General features: G+C 37.3%; 1 protein-coding gene and 1 long non-coding RNA gene across 2 annotated transcripts in view; both read right to left on the bottom strand.

The window, feature by feature from the left end:
- SMCHD1 (structural maintenance of chromosomes flexible hinge domain containing 1) overlaps positions 1–19,445 on the bottom strand; it is a 125,506-nt gene that overhangs the window by 16,592 nt on the left and 89,469 nt on the right. Inside the window, exons 35-40 of the mRNA XM_081802545.1 lie at positions 18,255–18,345; positions 18,006–18,152; positions 13,816–14,006; positions 11,153–11,262; positions 10,822–10,892; positions 3,805–3,976 (exon numbers count right to left, since the gene is read on the bottom strand). Of these exons, the coding sequence (XP_081658671.1) occupies positions 3,805–3,976; positions 10,822–10,892; positions 11,153–11,262; positions 13,816–14,006; positions 18,006–18,152; positions 18,255–18,345 (782 nt within the window). The remainder of the gene's footprint in view (positions 1–3,804; positions 3,977–10,821; positions 10,893–11,152; positions 11,263–13,815; positions 14,007–18,005; positions 18,153–18,254; positions 18,346–19,445) is intronic.
- On the bottom strand, positions 1,267–3,793 carry LOC145716789 (uncharacterized). Its single transcript, XR_014139682.1, has 2 exons — positions 3,082–3,793; positions 1,267–2,862 (listed from the first exon to the last, which is right to left on the bottom strand). It is a non-coding gene; the product is annotated as an uncharacterized LOC145716789 (long non-coding RNA).

Below are 19,445 nucleotides of genomic sequence, written 5' to 3'. Positions count from 1 at the left end.
ATGTATTTGACAGAGACAGCGAGAGAGGGAACACAAGCAGGGGGAGTGTGAGAGGGAGAAGCAGGCTTCCCGTGGAGCAGGGAGCCCGATGAGGGGCTCAATTCCAGGACCCTGGGATCATGACCTGAGCCGAAGGCAGATGCTTAATGACTGAGCCACCCAGGCACCCCTCTTCATTTCACTTTATATTTTGTTTAGGAGATTCCTTGTAAAGAACATAAAGGAGTGTCATAGACACAACCTTTACATAAGAGATTCTTGATCATGTGGCACTGTGCATGTCATTTAAATTCCCATAGTTTCTCTTGTTAATCACTTCATCTAACTTTTTTATACTTTCTGACATATATTAAGCACCCAACAAATGACAAATGACAAAATTTTTGTATGTCCTGGGACTAGATCTTTTAAATTAAGGCTTTGCTTTCTAGTGAAAAAATTTCATGTATTTACATGTTATTCAAGATCTTATTTTTAATCACCTTATTTTTAACATGTACATACTCATTTTTTCATCTTATGCTCTGATTTTTTGCTGGTATCTCATATCAAATACTGTAATGCAAAACACTGTAGGAATAATTACTTAGAAGACACTATGCTTTTAATTGTGTTAATAGTAGACAATTTTTGTGGTGATAGTCTAGTTTAAAATTGCTTTTTCTCTGCAACCAATCCCATGATATGCAAGAAAGGTTTCTCAAAGCTCTCTTCTATCTGATCTTTACTATGGCCAGCTGACTAAGGAGGGAATTTCCCTCTCCTAGGAGTTGTAGAGTCTGAGCATGTTAAAAAATGCAAACTGAAGTCTCGGTGCAAGGAACTCAAGGTTGCTGAATGTCACAGAATTATCCTTGATTTTGTTTTGGCTGTTTCCAATCTTTGAATCTGTGATTTCTCCCAATTTTCTGCCAGTACATTCCTGTTTTGCTTAAAGTGGTCAGGGCTGGTTGCTACTGCTTACAACCAAAAGTATTTTATACATTTCAATAATCTTGAATGATCTCATTTAATTTTTTAAATAGTTTAATATTTGAGGTTTTTTTTTTTTTTTTTTAAAGATTTTATTCACTTGACAGAGAGAGACACAGCGAGAGAGGGAACACAAGCAGGGGGAGTGGGAGAGGGAGAAGCAGGCTTCCCGCCGAGCAGGGAGCCCAATGCGGGGCTCGATCCCAGGACCCCGGGATCATGACCTAAGCCAAAGGGAGATGCTTAATGACTGAACCACCCAGGTGCCCCAATATTTGAGGTTTTTGAAAAAGATCTGAGAGAGAGAGACTGTGCATGCACTGGGGGAGGGTCAGAGGGAAAGAATCCCAAGCAGACTCCCTGCTGCGTACAGAGCCCAATTTAGGGGTTCAATCTCAGGACCCTAAGATCATGACCTGAGCAGATATCAAGAGTTGGATGCTCCACCAACTGAGCCACCCAGGTGCCCCTAATGAATGAGTTCTTAATGCTGAATCATTAGTCTGCATGTATAGAGTATTTTTGAAGATATTTACCAGGAAGGATATGTAACTGCTTTATTTTTGAAATCCTTGCATTATTTCTTAACATTACATATTTGATAACCCAACAAGGGCACAAAAATCTTTTATTAAATGTTTTCTTCCCAAAGATCTATAGATAATACTTCACACTGCTATACTAACATTCAGATGCCCAGGGAAATTGCAAATTGTCAGTATGACAGCTGTGCATTTTTAAAGTTCCACAGGTAATTCTTTTTGGCTTGGGAACCACTGCCATAAACTGTAGTGCTAGACTGATATGGGTTGAGGCTTTTTATGTTGATTCACTAGCCCTAAGTGAATTGTTTTTTCTGATTTTTTATAATCAGTTTGTTTAGATGTTCACTTATGGTCTACAGAGATTTTTGTATGCATTCACTGCCATCATAAGCAGAAGTATGAGCCTTTATATCATATACAATTTTAATTTTCTGTATATTATGATGTTTTGACATCTTAAAACCTTTCTGGCTGGGTAAAGGCTGCCCCTTATGGGGCTAGCCAATCAGACAGCATGCAAACTAACCAATCCAGAGCCAAACGTCTTCTATCTGGTTTGTGCACCCCAAGAAGCAGTATTCCTTTGTCTTAAACATCATCCTTTGCCTAGAGCCCATACCTATAAGCCCAAAGCCCACTGAAATTATTCAAACTAGTCAATCCTAAGCTGTTTGCCTGTCATGCCTTGCCTTTCCTATGGAAACCTCAATAAAGGCTATGGTCTAAGCACTCTCCTTGCTCTTATCTTCTGCCTCCTCACCACATTTGTTCTTTTTCCATGTGGCCCTGAGTGGTGTGGTATGCCTCCTGTCTCTAAGACCTGTAAGTATACTACACTTTGTTTTTCTGAGCCTCTCTCCTGGGTCTCCTCTTACAGCTGCAACTGACTGACCATATCATAAAAGAACACAAAACAACCTTCTTCCAACATCTTTCCCAACTATTACTTTAAATATTGCTGGTGGCTGAAGTAATAATCCCAAGCCGAACACAATCCAAGTTCCTTAAACAGTAGAATAAAGAAATAAACTACAGTATATTTATACGATGGAATATTATCCTGCCATGAAAACGAACAACTATATACACAGTGTTGCATGAACAAAGTCAGATACACAAAAAAGTATGCATTGCATGATTCCATTTACATAAGGTATGAAAACAGACATGCTGTTTTAAGTCAAGGAAATTATGCTTTCAAGAGGGGATTGGGCAGGGACTGGAAGAGTGCATGAGAGACTTTCTGCAGGGTCGATCATGTTCTATTCCTTAATACAGGGGCAGTGCTTATTTTGTGAAAATCTACCAAGCTCTTTATGTACTCTTTTCTCTATGTATATTATACCTTTTTTTTTTTTTAAAGATTTATTTATTTATTTATTTATTTGAGGGAGAGAGAATGAGAGACAGAGCATGAGAGGGAGGAGGGTCAGAGGGAGAAGCAGACTCCCCACTGAGCAGGGAGCCCGATGCGGGACTCGATCCCGGGACTCCAGGATCATGACCTGAGCCGAAGGCAGTCGCTTAACCAACTGAGCCACCCAGGCGCCCCTGTATATTATACTTTAATAAAAGTTAAGAAAATATGATATACAGATACAAGAGAATATTATTCAGCCTAAATAGAAAGGAAATTCTGACATATGCCATTATGCCCAGTGAAATAAGCCAGTCACAAAAGGACAAATACTGTATGATTCTACTTTTAAGAGGTGCTTAGAGTAGTCAAAAAATTTTTTAAAGTTAACAATGACAACAAACTACTTTCTTGCTACAAAAGTAGATACCCAAGTATATTAGAACTATATAAAAGTAAGAGCAAACAGACTCTTAAGTTATAGCCTGTAGGGGACCTACTGTAACGTATATGCACTTCAGAGCACAGATGGAGAGGCAATTATATTGGCTGCCTAGAAACAAGGGGACAGGCCTGCAGAAGGGAAAATGGGGGAACGATGTCATGTCATGCACTCTAAAATTAAAGTTTAGTTGTAATCTAGATAGTTACAATTTTAATATAAAAAGAATATGATGATGTGATGAAATACTAATCTATTCAATAAGGACAGTTTTTTTATTTCAAGATAAGAAGAATGAAAAAGAAGGAAAACCTACCTTCTATATAATTCAAAACTACCTGATATAAGAAAGTTGAAAGTACTGGACAAAAACATTGTATTCATATTTTTACTGGTTAATTTTTCATGTTAGAGTATCAATACACAAGCCCCAGACAAAGGCCTGAAATCAAATGAGAAATTGTTATTTAATTAGTTATTCAACCTACCTATTTGTTCCCCTAAGACCAGGCACTGTTTTGGTATTGGAGCTCCAAATACCATTCCCCGAAGTTTATCCATTGGAGGAGCTTTATTCTGAAGGCCCCCAAACTTTCCGTTACTTCGAATGCGATCTCCATCTCTGGTGAGCAGTGTAGGACAGTGTGTAATTTTAACAACCTATTGTAAGCAAATGAATATTGATTAGTGAGCCTATAAAATGTATCTCAGTTGTTCTAAGAAAGGGGAAATCACTTAAGGGTTCTGAGATTAGAAATGACATGATCATGCTAGTATTTTCACAAAATAAGCTAGTGAAATATAAGATGAACTGGGGTAAAAACCCAGAGGCAGCGAGATGAATTAGGTTACTTAAGTGTCAGCCTAAACTGGAATAGTGACGATGCAAAAGGAAACAGTCAAACTGATGGCTTAATTGATAAGAGGAAGGAAGAGAGAAGCCAGAGAGCTCCGTGCTCTGAAAACCACAGCAGTATCAACGCAGCATCACTATCTCAGTTTCCTTCTATTAGATACAAGTTTTCCAGATGACCAAAGGAAAGCAAAAAGAGAATACGAGGCTGAAGAATACAGATGGAAAAGCACAGGGCTGAATCTTTAGAGGATAATACTATAATTTCAACTATGGGAAGAAAAAGAGCTAGTAATGTCAGATTTGGGAGGACTAGAATTATGTAGTAAAGCCTAAGTCATGGAATGGGAAGTAGGAAGGGTTAGTGAAGAATTAGACGCTTCAGAAAAGTTAAGAGAATAAAAGAAAGACATTGGATTTACTATTTCATGATCTTTAAGAACGGTCTTTCAAAAAAAGTCTAGGAAACAGACAAAAATAAAATGTAAAATGAGAGAAGTGGAATTCAAGTAAGATCTTTTCACTACTCAAAATGTTAACACACACCACACTGAAAGTTGGGAGAGCTAGGGAGAAAGGTCTTCTTGTACTAATCTATTCTGGGACAGCACATCTCAAAGGAAATGTAGTAAGTATTAAAAAGCTTAACGTTTTGCATGGCCCAGCAATTCACTTCTAAGAATTTATTCTGAAGAAAAATCACAGATGTGAACAATGTGCACTAAAACACTGTTTTAATAAAAGCTATGAATGTTGCAAGTCTCAACAAGTTACATAAATTAGGATACATCCACACAATGAAATAGAACACATACATTAAATGATTGAAGAACATAATTTAATATGTAAAAATACCTAATCAATCTAATATTGGGGTTAGTCTCTGAATTTTAAAAAATATTAAATTTTATTTTTAGAAATGAAAAAGTAACAGTAGTAAATGAAAAAATGTAATAAAATCATGACTAGTATTTATTCTTTTAATATAATTTCAGAGGTACTTTTACAAATGGTTTCCCACTGAAGTGGATACTTTTTAAAAAATTTAAATGCAGGGGTTCCTGGCTAGCTCAGTCACTAAAGCGTGGGACTCCTGATCTCGCAGTTCTAAGTTTGAGCCCCATGTTGGGTATAGAGATTACTTAAAAATAAAAAAAATCTTAAAAAGAAAATTTAAATGCAGTAAGATGCCTATTTGAAGAAAATCTGTGGTGAACTCTTTGGTGAAATCAATCTTTTTGTTTTACTATAATTTTGTTTTACTACAAACAATCACATCTTTACTTTTTTAGTTTTGGTTTGGATTTACATGTTTTCTAAAAGTGAACATTAAAAATACAAACTGGAGTCATGTACTATCCATTCATCAAGACTCAGGCAATGTTTTTAAGGATTTAATACCATCTTAAATAACATACATACTCAAATTAATTTACAGACTTGTCCATTCTCTTGTTAACAGACTGACAATATGAGTTACACGCCTCCAGTAAAAAGGAGAGTTTGGCTCCCTTCTACAACAATTCTGCGAATATTACTTTAATGGACAGTTTCAACTCTCAAAGTATCCTTCAATCTTATGGTTCTAACCCTCTAAGCACTCAATTAGGACAAAAAAGGTAATAGCTTTTGCAAATTCAGTGAGTGAGCAAAAGTTCTTCAGCTCTAGGAATACCTATTCAAAAGTGCTGTGGGGACTAAGGGGAGTAAAATAAACTGAGGAGTTAACAGGTTGAAGCAGTATAAATATGAAGTATTTAGGAAGAGAAAACACTAACAAACACTACCAAAAACAATGTTACAAGGGGATACCATGAAAGCCTTTTCTCAGAAAAGCTTTAGAAAAGTACTTAACTGGTGGAATTACAAGACTTGATTCTAAACTTAGGAAGCAAAGCAATCAGTATTTCCTGCACGAATTATGAGGAACAAATACTGTACCAGCCTTTTGTCACATATACTCTATTACATTCTTATTTATTTTTAAAAGAGATTTATTCATTTATTTTAGAGAGAGAGAGTGCGAGAGTGAGCGAGGGCGGGGAGGAACCGAGGGAGAGAATCCTCAAGCAGACTCCATGCTGACTGTGGAGCCCGATGTGGGGCTCGATCCCATGAGCCCTGAGATCATGACCTGAGCTGAAATCAAGAGTTGGCAACTTAACTGCCTAAGCCATCCAGGTGCCCCTACACTTCTTTTTTAAAGCTATGGATTGGTGTCTTTTCATCAATTCTAAAAAGTTTTCACCTATTAGATTCTTCAGATACTGCCTTATGATCCTTTTCTCCCTCCACTCTGGCACTTTGATTAGACTTTTATTTTGTATTTGAGATTTTCACATTCTGTCCTTCAGGACTCTTAACCACCTCCTTTTCTTACTTTCCCTCTCTCTGGGCTGCAGTCTGGACAATTGTTCTGATCTACCTTCCAATTCACGAATTCTCTCTTAAGCTATTTAACCTTCCCAGAGAGCATCTTATTTTTTTTTTAATGTATATTTTCTAGTTTTAGAAGCTCTATTTATCTTTTCAAGTAAACTTGCTCTTTTCTAATTTTCAACACTTTTCTTGAATTATATAAACATACTTAAAAATATTTGCTCTTATGCTCAATATGGAAATTATTTCAGGTCTAAGATAAAGGTGAATTCTTCCAGAGATAATCTGTGTTTCCTCCAATCAGGTATCTAAGGACACTACCAGTCTAGCATCATGTGAAACCAAATGTTTACCTTGAAATTTTTCAGACCACCCAAGTACTATGAATGTAGGTTGCAAACAAAGGCCAATTTACTGATACTGATGAATGCTCTAGGAAAAGAGTTTGATTTTTTTTTTTCCTTTTCTACCTAGTGCCAACATTCAAGAGAGGTAATTTTCTTGCAGTCTCCAGAGGCACTTGGGAGTTGAAATGGAAATGGCAGGTTTTTTGTTCAACTTACACTAAAGTTTAGCCCTTTAGGGGATCCAGTTTATTGGGAAAGGGATCTTTTATCAGATTCCCCACTCTGGTTAAAGCCCTGGGTTTTATCTCTTACCTTCTGAGCCCTCAAAGAAATGAAAACTAATGATCAATTTCAATTAGTTTGACAACTGTTCTCTAAAACCTGGCTTTCGTGTTCTACTTACCTCTCTGAGTTCTACCATCACTTAGAAACCTTACCTTTTTGCCAGTTCAAATATTAAGATACATATCATAATGATATATAGCCAGAAATAGCCTTTTAGCTCATCTCTACATGAATTTCCTCTGCGTTGTCTAGTCCATCTCTGTATAACCCTCAGAGCCTAGTACTGTGCCTGATAGTGTGCTGGAGCCAGCATTTACTGGGTCATGAGAGCCAACTCTCCTGAACACCTCATTCAATGGCTGCACATAGGCACTGGAAATCAGCTGTGATGAGGACTTACACCATGGGCAAAAGCTACAAATCAAGGTCCCATCACCCCACTCACCAGAGAGCCAGTTGTTCAACATGAAACAGCATCCACTGTGTCTCAGTCAAGTGTCCAAATATTGACTGAACTAAGTAGAATCTTCTAGTTATTATCCAATTTGTTAATTCTATCCTCACTAGTAAGTTTTTCATCTTCTCCTAATAGATTCCATGTTGTCATGACACTTAATGGGTATGGTTTCTACTCCATAATTCAGGACATATAAATATGCCAATCACTACCAGAATACAGTAGCTTCTCCATCGACAACTGTTTTCTGGTATAGTATATTACAGCCATTGTTAGGTTCTCACGGAAACATTCATGAAGATGCCAAATACTATTCCTCAATTAGTTGTATAATTTTCAATAATCTCACTAATTAAGCTCTCCTAAATCAGGGCACATTTATTTCTTCTTAAGTGGCTCCAAAGAAAAACTTCTCTGACAGTTCTAGTTCCACCATAAGTTGGTGTGATTTGGTACAGATCCATTATTTGTTTTGAGCTTAAAGTTTCTCACTTGGAAAGTGAGAATATATTATCTCTAAGGTATCCATGATTCTAGAATACACTATTTATAGATACTGGCTCATATTTTAAACTGGCCTCTGTCTTCTCTTACATAACCGCAAACATTCTTACTCATTTTCAGTTACAGTAATTTGCAAGCCTATAATGTTTTTCAACATGTTTATCACCTGGTAATTCTAAGCTCCTAATACTATACTTATTAAATGTTATACTTGTTGTGTATTAAAGAATTCAAGACCCCTGGATCTCAGATACAAAGAGAACTTTCCTTTACTGAAATTTGACCATATTCCAGGCTCTCTGCTTAATGCTTTATATGTATTATTTTATTCAATCTCTAGAACAGCCCTCTGAAAGGCCTTCCTTCAGAGATTTTTTTTATAAGTAATACAGAAGTGATAACCCTAAGTATATCCAACAGTATACAACATATTCTTCCAGTTTGTTTAAAGTACATAAAAACTCATATATTTTTAAATTAAAAATTTTATAGGTGACACACAATGTTACATTAGTTTCTGGTATACAACATAGTGATTCCACATCTCTATAGGTTATACTATGCTCACCACAAGTGTAGCTACTATCTGTCGCCATATATCGCTATCATAGTATAATTGACTATATTTCCTACGCTGTGTCTTTTATTCCCATGATTTATTCATTCCACAACTGCAAGTGTGTATCTCCCACTCTTTTTCACCCATTTTGCCCATCCCCTCCCCACCATAAGCTTATATTTTTTTAAAAGGCATCATCTTATACATAATTTTTCAACTTTTCAACAAAATGTATTTTGTACACCTTCCTTGTTAGGACACGGAAATTTATTATACTCTTTTTAACAGCAACATATACTCTACTGTATAAATTACTATAATGGAGTTGTCCAATCCTAAATGATGGACATTTAAGACTGTTTCCAAAGTTACCCATTATAAATTCTTTTAATACTCTGATATTCTTACAACGTATCTTCACACACTTGTGGCAGTGTGTCTGTCACATAAATTATTTCAATACATGGTGATGGTATAGAGATGGCTGCAAATTCTTTGCTCCTTCTCCCATGGGGAAGAGAGAGTCTATTCCCACCTCTCCACGTATTCCTCGGATCTGGAGTGGCCAGACTGACCTATGAAATGTACTTTCCGCGGCTGGGACTTGAGAGACCTGCAGCTTCTGTCTTAACTGTTTGGAACACCCCTTCTTAAAACCCAGATGCCATTTGAAAAAGCCTGAGCAGTTACAAGTAGAGACTCACATGGAGAGATCTAAGTCTGCCAGCTTACAGCTCCAACTTAGTGCCTAGCCAGCAGCCATTATCAACTGTCAGTATGAGTGGGAGATAAAGAGTAGGAACTGATTTTAAGGAAATTAATAATAATAAAGGAAATAAGGAAATAAAAATAATTTTGAGGAAATATTTCTAATCCGGATGTGTGAGGTGATTTTCATCTCCAGCCTGTTCAGTAACCACAATGCTCTTGAAAAAGAAATGGAGAGCCTCAGAACTAAGATAAAACCCACTGCCCAGCCAGTAAAATGATCCTAAGAGTCAAAATGAAGTCAAGGATGTCTCTTTGTTAAGACCTCAGATTTAAGGCACTGCTTCCTAGATTCTCTTAGGCATTATTCACAGCACCCTGGGGAGAGGATGTGTGTGAGAACAGTAACCTCAGAAGACAGTGCCAGATGAGCCTCTGGCCAGACACGGCTGAATTCCCAACAAGTAACCAGTACCAACCACCAGCTGTGTGAGTGAGGCACTCTGGAGCTCCCACCATCCCAAGTGTAACGAGCCAACACTGCAACTAGCTAACATTACTTGGAGACACCCACAGAGACCTGAGAACTAGTATGTTGTTATTGTTTAATGCCAGTAACTTTTGCAGTGTTTGCCAGGTAGCAATGGATAACTGAAACATTTATATTGCAAACTGCCCTTCAAAGGTGTTACGGGTTGAATTTTGTCCCTCAAAATTCCTATGTTGAAGTCCTAACCCCTCAGTTCCTCCAAATATGACCTTACTTAAAGATAGTGTCTTTACAGAAGTAATCAAGTTAAAATGAGGTCATAACGTTAGGCCCTAACCTAACGAGTGGTATCTTTGTAAGAAGGGGACACAAACAGGCATAGATGTGAACAGACACAGGGAGAAGATGACCATCCACAAACCAAGGAGAGAGGCCTGGGATAAATCCTTGCCTCACAGCCCTCATAAAGAATCAACCCTGCCCACACCTTGAATTTGGATTTCAAGCCTCTGGAACTGTGAGGCCATCAATTTCTATTGTTTAAGCTACTTAGTCTCTGGCACTTTGTCACAGCAGCCCTAACAACTAATAAATAAGAGTTACACCAAATTACATTTCCACAACATTATCTGAGAATACTTTTTCCAATACCATTGTCAAGAGTAGATACTGGCCTTGAGTTTTAGACAATTTCAAATCCCAAAAACATGTCTCATTTGAATTTCTTGGCCCATACATTCACATATTGTGCCCAATTTTATATTGCTTATCAATTTGTAGGATTTAAATTGGTTTGACAAGGTTAGCCATCTGAATATTATAAAATTATTTCTAATAGGGCTTTTAAACTTTAAAAATATGTTAAACTTTAAAAATACACATTAAAATTAGAGCTACAAATTAAAAAAAATTCAAATACATACCTCTTTTCTATAATGATTGGCAGCATCCAAATTATCCAAAATAATGGTGTCTCCTAACAGCATACCAAATACTAAAAAATTCAATAAATTTTAAAAATTATGACATCTTCTTTGGTCATATTAAAATATTAACACATTACAAAATTTTCTTAGAAAGAATGGTAACGTTAGAATTTTATTTCAACACTTTAACAAGAAAAAAGAGATTAAAATATCAATAAAACTATAACTTATAAAATAAGTAAGAACATAAATTTCCATAACCAGTAATTTGTATATCTGGATCATAAGTGTAGCATCTGTATTAAAAAGTCACCATAATTTCCTTTACCTGTTTCACAATGTTCTACATTATCTGGAAATGTTAACAAATCTCGGGCAAAGACTGGATCTCCAATGGGTTTAAAATACAATCTTCCATTTCGGTAATGAGGTAGAGGTCTGAATGAAAAGAAATTTAAAAAATATATTAAAACAAGTATGTATTTTTAATTAAAAAAACAATATAAAAAACATGTATATATTGCTTATCATTATTGCGATCATTTAAATCAATTCCCCATCCATAAGTGACACTACTAAATTTCCTTAGAAATGAGAATATTTACTATATAAGAATACCTACTTAGTTTTATCTGTTCTACTAAAATCAATATAAACTAATTGCTGTTGAGTCTGACAAGGGAAAAAGCAGCCTCTAAAGCTGGCCCTAAATGGGGATGCCAGTAAAATGACTATCTCATGTGGAGAGTGACCCTAGCATAGACAGGGGAAGAGGCAAGGCCCAAGACAGAGATCCATGTAAGGGAGGTAGATCAGGTACTCTGGCTCTGTGTCCCTTCCCACAGAGTACAGAATGACAACTGAAGCCAGAGAAAACAATGGGATTCAAGAGGTGGAGGCTGACTAGTGTGTCAGGACCTCTCCCTTCCACGTGGCAGAGCTTTTTGCACATCTTCTTGAAAGTAGGAGTGCTGGAGGGTAGGGGTGGGTCTAGGAGCTAGGTAACTCAATCCCAGTAAGAGCCACAATACCAGGAACAGAGAGGATAACTAGTTTCCAGTGCAAACATTAGCACTAAATACCAAATCCATACTTTCCCTAAATCAAAGATTTTTAACTTGGTTTTAATGGATTCTGCTGATAAAAGAAGCCCTCCTAAAGGGAAAAATTATTCACACCAAAAGTATTACCCTTAATGAACACAGGAATTATGATCTGACTGGTTTTCCCATGTTGTTTAAAATGGGTACTGAGCAGTAGCAGAGTGGGAGATTTTAGAAGCAGACAGATTCGAGTTCAAATTCTGGTTGTTTCCTCAAACTATTTTTAGATTACAAAATGAAATACATGTTAGTTTAATAACACAGTAGACTCTTTAATATATTAGAGTTCTTATTCTCCTTAAGTCCCTATTCCTACCCAACTGTAAAGCTCTATTTAGGAATCTGAGAAAATTATCAATACTGTTCTACATTTTATCTTTTTTGTTTTGTTACCATTTCCTTTCAGTCTTTTAAGGTCAAAATGAGACTACACATAAAATATTTCTAAATTTAGATAAAAAATGCCTGATTGGTTTGCATGGTTATTCCCTAAAAACGTTTTAAAAAGTAAATGAGGAATTAAAGAAACCAGATTTATATTAAAATAATAAAACATTCTAACTAGATAGTCTCTTACATTTCAACTTCGCTACTGGCAGTTACAACAGAGACTTTCTCTACCTAAATAATGACTGCTTATCTTCACAGGACATAAACAGGACAAAACACGTGCATCTATACACTTACTCCAAATAAGAGAGTTTCATATTTCATCAATGATATTGACATCCTTTCTATTGTAAAAGCCAAAAATTTGCTTTGGGTTTGTACATGCCTGTGTAACTTATATACAAATAACATTTACTTGGCAAATTAAACATGGCCAGCATATATGAGTAAATACACTGCAATACCCACCTTAATGAAGTATACACATTTGTAACGAAAATAAAAATAATCTAGATAATTTGAGTCACTGCTCAGTTTGTTTTCGGCATCTTTTATAGAAACCATTTTAAAATTAAGCACTTCGTTAACAGAAGACATACAAATGGCTACCAGACACAGGAAAAAATGCTCAACATCACTAGTCATCAGGGAAATACAAATCAAAACCACAATGAGATACCACCTTACAACAGTAAGAATGGCAAAAATTAACAAAACAGGAAACAACAAATGTCAGCGAGGATGTGGAGAAAGGGGAACCCTCTTACACTGTTGGTGGGAATGCAAGTTGGTACAGCCACTCTGGAAAACAGTATGGAGGTTCCTCAAGATGTTGAAAATAGAATTACCCTATGACCCAGCAATTGTACTCCTGGGTATTTATCCCAAAGATACAGATGTAGTGAAAAGAAGGGGCACGTGTCCCCCAGTGTTGGTAGCAGCAATGTCCACAATAGCCAAACTGTGGAAGGAGCCGAGATGCCCTTCAACAGATGAATGGATAAAGAAGAAGTGGTATATATATACAATGGAATATTAGCCATCAGAAAGGATGAATACACACCATTTGCATTGACGTGGATGGAACTGGAGGGAATTATGCCAAGTGAAATAAGTCAAGCAGAGAAAGACAATTATCATATGGTTTCACTCATACGTGGAACATAAGCAATAGAATGAAAGGGAGGGAAAACTGAATGGGAAGAAATCAGAGAGGGAGACAAACCATGAGAGACTCTGGACTCCGGGAAACAAACTGAGGGTTACAGAAGGAAGGGGGGGTGGGGGGACCCCACCTGGTGGGGTGGTGATGGGTATTAAGAAGGGCACGTGTTGTGATGAGCACTGGGTGTTATACGCAACTAACGAATCACTGAACACTACATCAAAAACTAATGACGTACTATATAGTGGCTAACTGAATGTAATAAAAAATAAATTTTTTAAAAAAAGAAGAAGGTATTTCAGAAAAAGTCATTACTCCCACTTTTTTTCTAACCTTTTCCAATCTGGAAGAGTCTTCTTATAAATAGAATCCAGGGGCAACACCTGCTGACGACCTTGAGTTTCATCATAGATACGACGTGCAGCATCAGTGGTCAGGGTGACAACACAGTCCATGTCACTTGCCAGATGCCAAGAAATAACCATTGCAGCTCTATCATCTTCAATTTGTGCCAGGTGTGCAATCTATAAGCCATTTTTAAAAATCAAGTAAAAAACTTTTAAATGTATAAAAATTTGCTATTAAGTATTTTAAAAGCCCACATCTAAACAGCAAAACCTTTTCTGAAATACTCACATGAATTAACAAAAAATTCTCAAGCTACAAAAACTTACTGGTTTGAATATTAAATATCTATTCTGCTATTAAATTTTGGAAAAACTCATCTACAAATTAAACTCCTATAAATTTTGGAAATGAGCAAGTAAAAATACTTAGAATGTTATCAGCTAATTAATGATGTACATTTTTCACAGTTGATAGCTCTACTATTGAGATATGTCTTAACTGATAAAGTAATCATAAAATACATTTAAATAATATACACATACAATAGATGAAGATTAAGATTCAATTAAAAATATAGTTACATATCATACCTTTCTAAGTAGATATCTTACTCCAATATTATAGTATTTCTTTCAAAAACAAATCTAAACATCACAAATAAGAATCATTTCTTCTGCTTATAAGAACACACTGGAACTTAGGGTAAGTAGCCCCTCTCCTATTTACAAATACTTTAGTCCAAGCATTCTTGCTCAAAGTCTAACAAGATTGAAATTTTGAGGCCAATTTCAAAAGCTCATTCACTACACTGGTATAGTCACATCTATCCTTTACTTTTTTTTTTTCTCATCAAACTTTTGTTTTAATGGGTCTCAAAATTCTGTGACAGATTGTTGGTCAAGTTGTTTCCATTAAAAAGTACTGATTTTAAAAACTATTAACTTAAAACTGCCACACACACACAAAAACAAATGGTCCACAAAACATTCTCCTTTCCTCCTGAACTGTCTATCCTTTATTCTTAACTGACCAGGCTGCAAAAACCTGCCCTAGCGATGAAAATGTGTCACTGTTGGAAACATCACAATGTCTACTCTTGTATTCCAATGCTTTGTTAGTGGAATAAAGATAAGAAGAGAGACAAGCAAAGAAACTACTACATGTAAATGAAGATGAAAAACATGTTCCAGGGGCGCCTGGGTGGCTCAGTTGGTTAAGCGACTGCCTTCGGCTCAGGTCATGATCCTGGAGTCCCAGGATCGAGTCCCGCATCGGGCTCCCTGCTCGGCAGGGAGTCTGCTTCTCCCTCTGACCCTCCCCCCTCTCCTGCTCTCTCTCTCATTCTCTCTCTCAAATAAATAAATAAAATCTTTAAAAAAAAAAAAAAAGAAAAAGAAAAACATGTTCCAGCAAACAGAGGAAGTATTAGAAGAGGCAAATCAAAGTGAGTGATCTCATTCTACGTGTGACCACAAGTGCTAAGACAGGGATCCCTTTTGTGGTTGTTCACAAGTACTCTAATCTTATAAATGGGGTAATTTTTAAAAAAAATATTTATTTTGAGAGAGAGAGAGAGCGCATGGGGGGAGGGGGTGGAAGGAAAGAGAGAATCCCAAGCAGACTTCCCACTGAGCCCAACATGGGCTCTATCTCACAACCCCCAGATCAAGACCTGAGCTGAAATCAAGAGTCGGATGCTTAACCAACTGAGCCATCCAGGCGGCCCATGGGGTAATTATATCTAAGTAAAGCTATGAGTGGAAGGCTCAACATTACACTTTCTCCTTAAACTTTCAGGTGATACAAAGTATATATACAATATTTTCTTTTCCGAAAGGAGACATGAGCTCAATATTTTTACTTGTGTACCATATACAATGTTCTGTTCATTCAAGCTTTAACTACTTTTTCAGTTTTGAGCCTACCCTAGCCATTTTTCATGGATGTTATGAATTTTTCCTCAGGGATAGGAGATGAATAGCACTTAAAGAAATACAGATGGAATTTCAAGGTATTTGGAATTAAGGAGGGCAAGACTAAAACATCCAAGTTAACTGAGGTATTCACAATTATAAAAATAAACACAAAACACATTATAAAGTCTAGGTGAAAATCTCCTCTTGTCCCTTCTACATTCCACAATTATTTATTCTAGTTAGAATAAATACCAGGAAGAATTTTTTTAAAGAAGTATCAATGAAGATTAAGCATGATTTGAAGGGAGTGGAAAACTTTCTCTTGATGGTTAGGAGAGGGCTCATATTCTGAGAGGACAGAGGAGAGCCTACAGAAAATGAGACTTCAAAGGTTTCCCCCAGATTTTTTAGGTATGAGAAATATTAAAATGGAAGACTTTAAAATATATTTCTTCTGCTAAAATTTATTTTATACTTTGGTGAAATCTTACCTATTAAGAATTTTGTATCAAATAACCACTGAATGTGGGATGTCAGTACCTAAAAGCAGGCTAACTATAGTTATCTATATGCTTAAATCATAGGACTGCTTCTTCTATAAAGACAGCTTCTTTCTGTAAATTCTTTAAATTGGTTCTGAGGAATAACAATTTTAAAAATTATAAATCAGAATCTTGTTTTCCAACTTATAAATTTACACCTTAATTTTTCAATTTTCATATTCGGGGTTTAAATAATAATGCAACATGGTTACTATTAAACATGGTTACACACTTTTGGAGTAACCATTACCCTCTATTTTCACTGTGTAGTTGGCTTGTGATGTTAGGAAACCACTTACAAAGAAAGTACAATGGACTTTGGAGTCAGGGAAACCTTGGTTTACGTCTAAGTTCTGCCCCTTACTAACTATATATTGACAATTAAGTTCTCTGAATTTCAATATCCTCATGCAAAAACTAGAAACACTATAAAAAACTCATACAGTGGTTGTAAAAGTAGTATGTACACAGGCATAAAGAACAGCGATTTAACAATCAGATTTGGAATCAGACTGCCTGGGCTTGAGTCTGTGCTCTGCCATTTACCCGCTTGTTATGTAACCTTGAACAAGTTTTTTTAAATCTTTCTGTACCTCAGTTTCAGTTTCCTCAATTTTAAAACAGAGGTAAAAGCAGAAAGGGGAGATGCATATTAAATGGAAAAGTTTAGCAAGTAAAACACATATACATATAATACCACAAATCTTAATATCATCAAAAACTGAAGGTGCTGAGGACACCTATAAGAAACACTTTCTAGGGTGGCTCAGTTGGTTAAGAGTTTGCCTTCAGCTCAGGTCATGATCCTAGGACTCTGGGATCAAGCCCCGCATTGGGCTCCCTGATCAGCAGGGAGCCTGCTTCTCCCTCTCCCCCTCCCTCTGCTCGTGCTTGCTATCTCTATGTCAAGTAGGTAAATAAAATCTTTAAAAAAAAAAAAATAGAGGGGTGCCCGGGTGGCTCAGCCCTTAAGCGTCTGCCTTTGGCTCAGGTCATGATCCCTGGATCCTGGGATCGAGCCCCGCATCAGGCTCCCTGCTCTGCGGGAAGCCTGCTTCTCCCTCTCCCACTCCCCCTGCTTGTATTCCCTCTCTCGCTGTGTCTCTGTCAAATAAATAAAATCTTTAAAAAATAAAGAAACACTTTCTATAAAATAGAATGTTCAAAACTGAATAATCATAAGATAAAAATGAAAATACATTTCATTTGACAAAAGGGAAGACCAAAGAGGCAAAGAATTAAAGAAGAAAGAATGGCACTCTTTTGGCAGTAAATATGCAGGAAGTTTTTTGTTTATTGTTGTTTTTTCTTAAGTTCTAGGAGCTTAAATCCCAGAATTCACTTTCTAACAATATTAGACTCAACAAAATTCTAAACTTTTTCTTTTGTTGTCTCACTGAAGTTTGAGTCACATGGAAAGGTCTTGGCTACCTATTAAGTCATATAACATGAAAGCACCTATAAGCAGATAACAAGCCTTGGACTGAAACACGCTAATTTCTGCGACAGCCCTCAACAGTAAATAAGAATTACGGAATTATGCATTTCAGTTTTAAATTCTGCCAAATCCCTATTATGGTAACGAGAACAAGTAATTTATGGGAAAAAATGAAAAAGTACAAAGAAACTGACACTATTATTATAATGTCACTTTAACACATTTTAGACAAAACAACATAATAAAATGTACTGCCTCTTAATAGGCTTAAACACAAACCTTTCCCAAAACATCTCCACTGCCTTTAGTATAGTTTGGAAGAGTACATGATCTTCTAGGTTTTTTCCTCAGTTCTTCCTGTTCTGATAACTTTCTTTTCAAAAGTGCTTCAATATGTGGCATCTGTAATTTGTAAAGAAAAATTAACTACAAGGCCAATTACTCCTGTACTAGACAGCCATAATGATAGCAGAGAAAAATCAACAATTTGGACAACTCAAGAACATAAAGTTATTAAACAGGCATTACATTATAGTAATGTAAAGCTTTCACCTCACTGACTTTACCTTGATAGTTAGGAAATACACAACCCACAATAGGACTTCTCTTTGCAACTGAGCTATACACATAAAAAAACATAAGTTTAAAAAAAATATTGTCACTTTCTCTCATTTTCTTTGCCACCACATATACTGGTTATAACTTATGAGGCCCCTTCAATATAGTTCTCAAATTGACATATAAATTTCACTTATATTGGGGTCATTACATTAGAAACACAAACCGTAATTTCTTTGAAAAAAGTATTCTATTGGGGGCGGAGAAAGATGGCGGAGGAGTAGGAGACCTGGATTTCATCTGGTCCCAGGAATTCAGCTGGATAGGGATCAAACCATTCTGAACACCTACAAACTCAACAGGAGATCAAAGAAAAGAACAGCAACAACTGTCTGAACAGAAAAGCGACCACTTTCTGGAAGGTAGGACGTGCGGAGAAGTGAATCCGAGGTGATATTCGGGAGGATAGACAGCGGTGGAGGGGGCCCCTGTTGGCCACTTCTGGCAAGTGATAGAGCAGCGGAGCACAAAATCAGAACTTTTAGAAGTCGGCTCCGCTGAGGGACATCACTCCAGTGGCTAAGCGGAGGGTAGAACCCTCGAGGGACAGTGTGGTCTCGGGAACCTCAGGGTCACAGGAAGACCGGGGGTGCCTGAGTGCGGCAGAGCTCCCAGGTGTCAGAGAGGGAAAGCCGGCTGCAGAGACGGAGCCCAGGCGCGGGTCTCAGCTCGGGGTTGCCATAAACCGTGACCCGCGGCACAGTCAGGCCACTGCTCCTCCAGCAGGGACCCAACAAGCGGCAGATCCAGGGAGACTCTCCTTCCTCCCCTGGGAGGAGTGGCATGGAAGCGCACCGCAGGGATCTGCTGGGTTTGGAGACTCCAAGCCGAGTCGGGTGCCAGAGATAGAAATGCCCGGTCATAGGCCAGGTGAGCACAGAGTGCGGCCAGAGACTGGGGAGACAGGAGTGACTGACTGCTTTTCTCTGGGGGCTCACTGAGGAGCGGGGCCCCGAGTTCTCTCCTCCGGGGTGGAGATTGGGAGGCCGCCATTCTCACTCTCGTTCCAAAGCTGTACGGAAAGCTTACAGGGAACAAAAGTTCCCGAGAGCAAACCCGAACACATTACTTAGCCCGGACCAGCAAGGGTGGGGCAATTCC

This window comes from Leptonychotes weddellii, chromosome 13 (assembly GCF_054177405.1).
Source record: "Leptonychotes weddellii isolate Sample4059 chromosome 13, ASM5417740v2, whole genome shotgun sequence".
NCBI lineage: Eukaryota > Metazoa > Chordata > Mammalia > Carnivora > Phocidae > Leptonychotes > Leptonychotes weddellii.
Note: the sequence above shows the minus strand (reverse complement) of the source record. Positions and strands in the feature narration are given on the sequence as shown.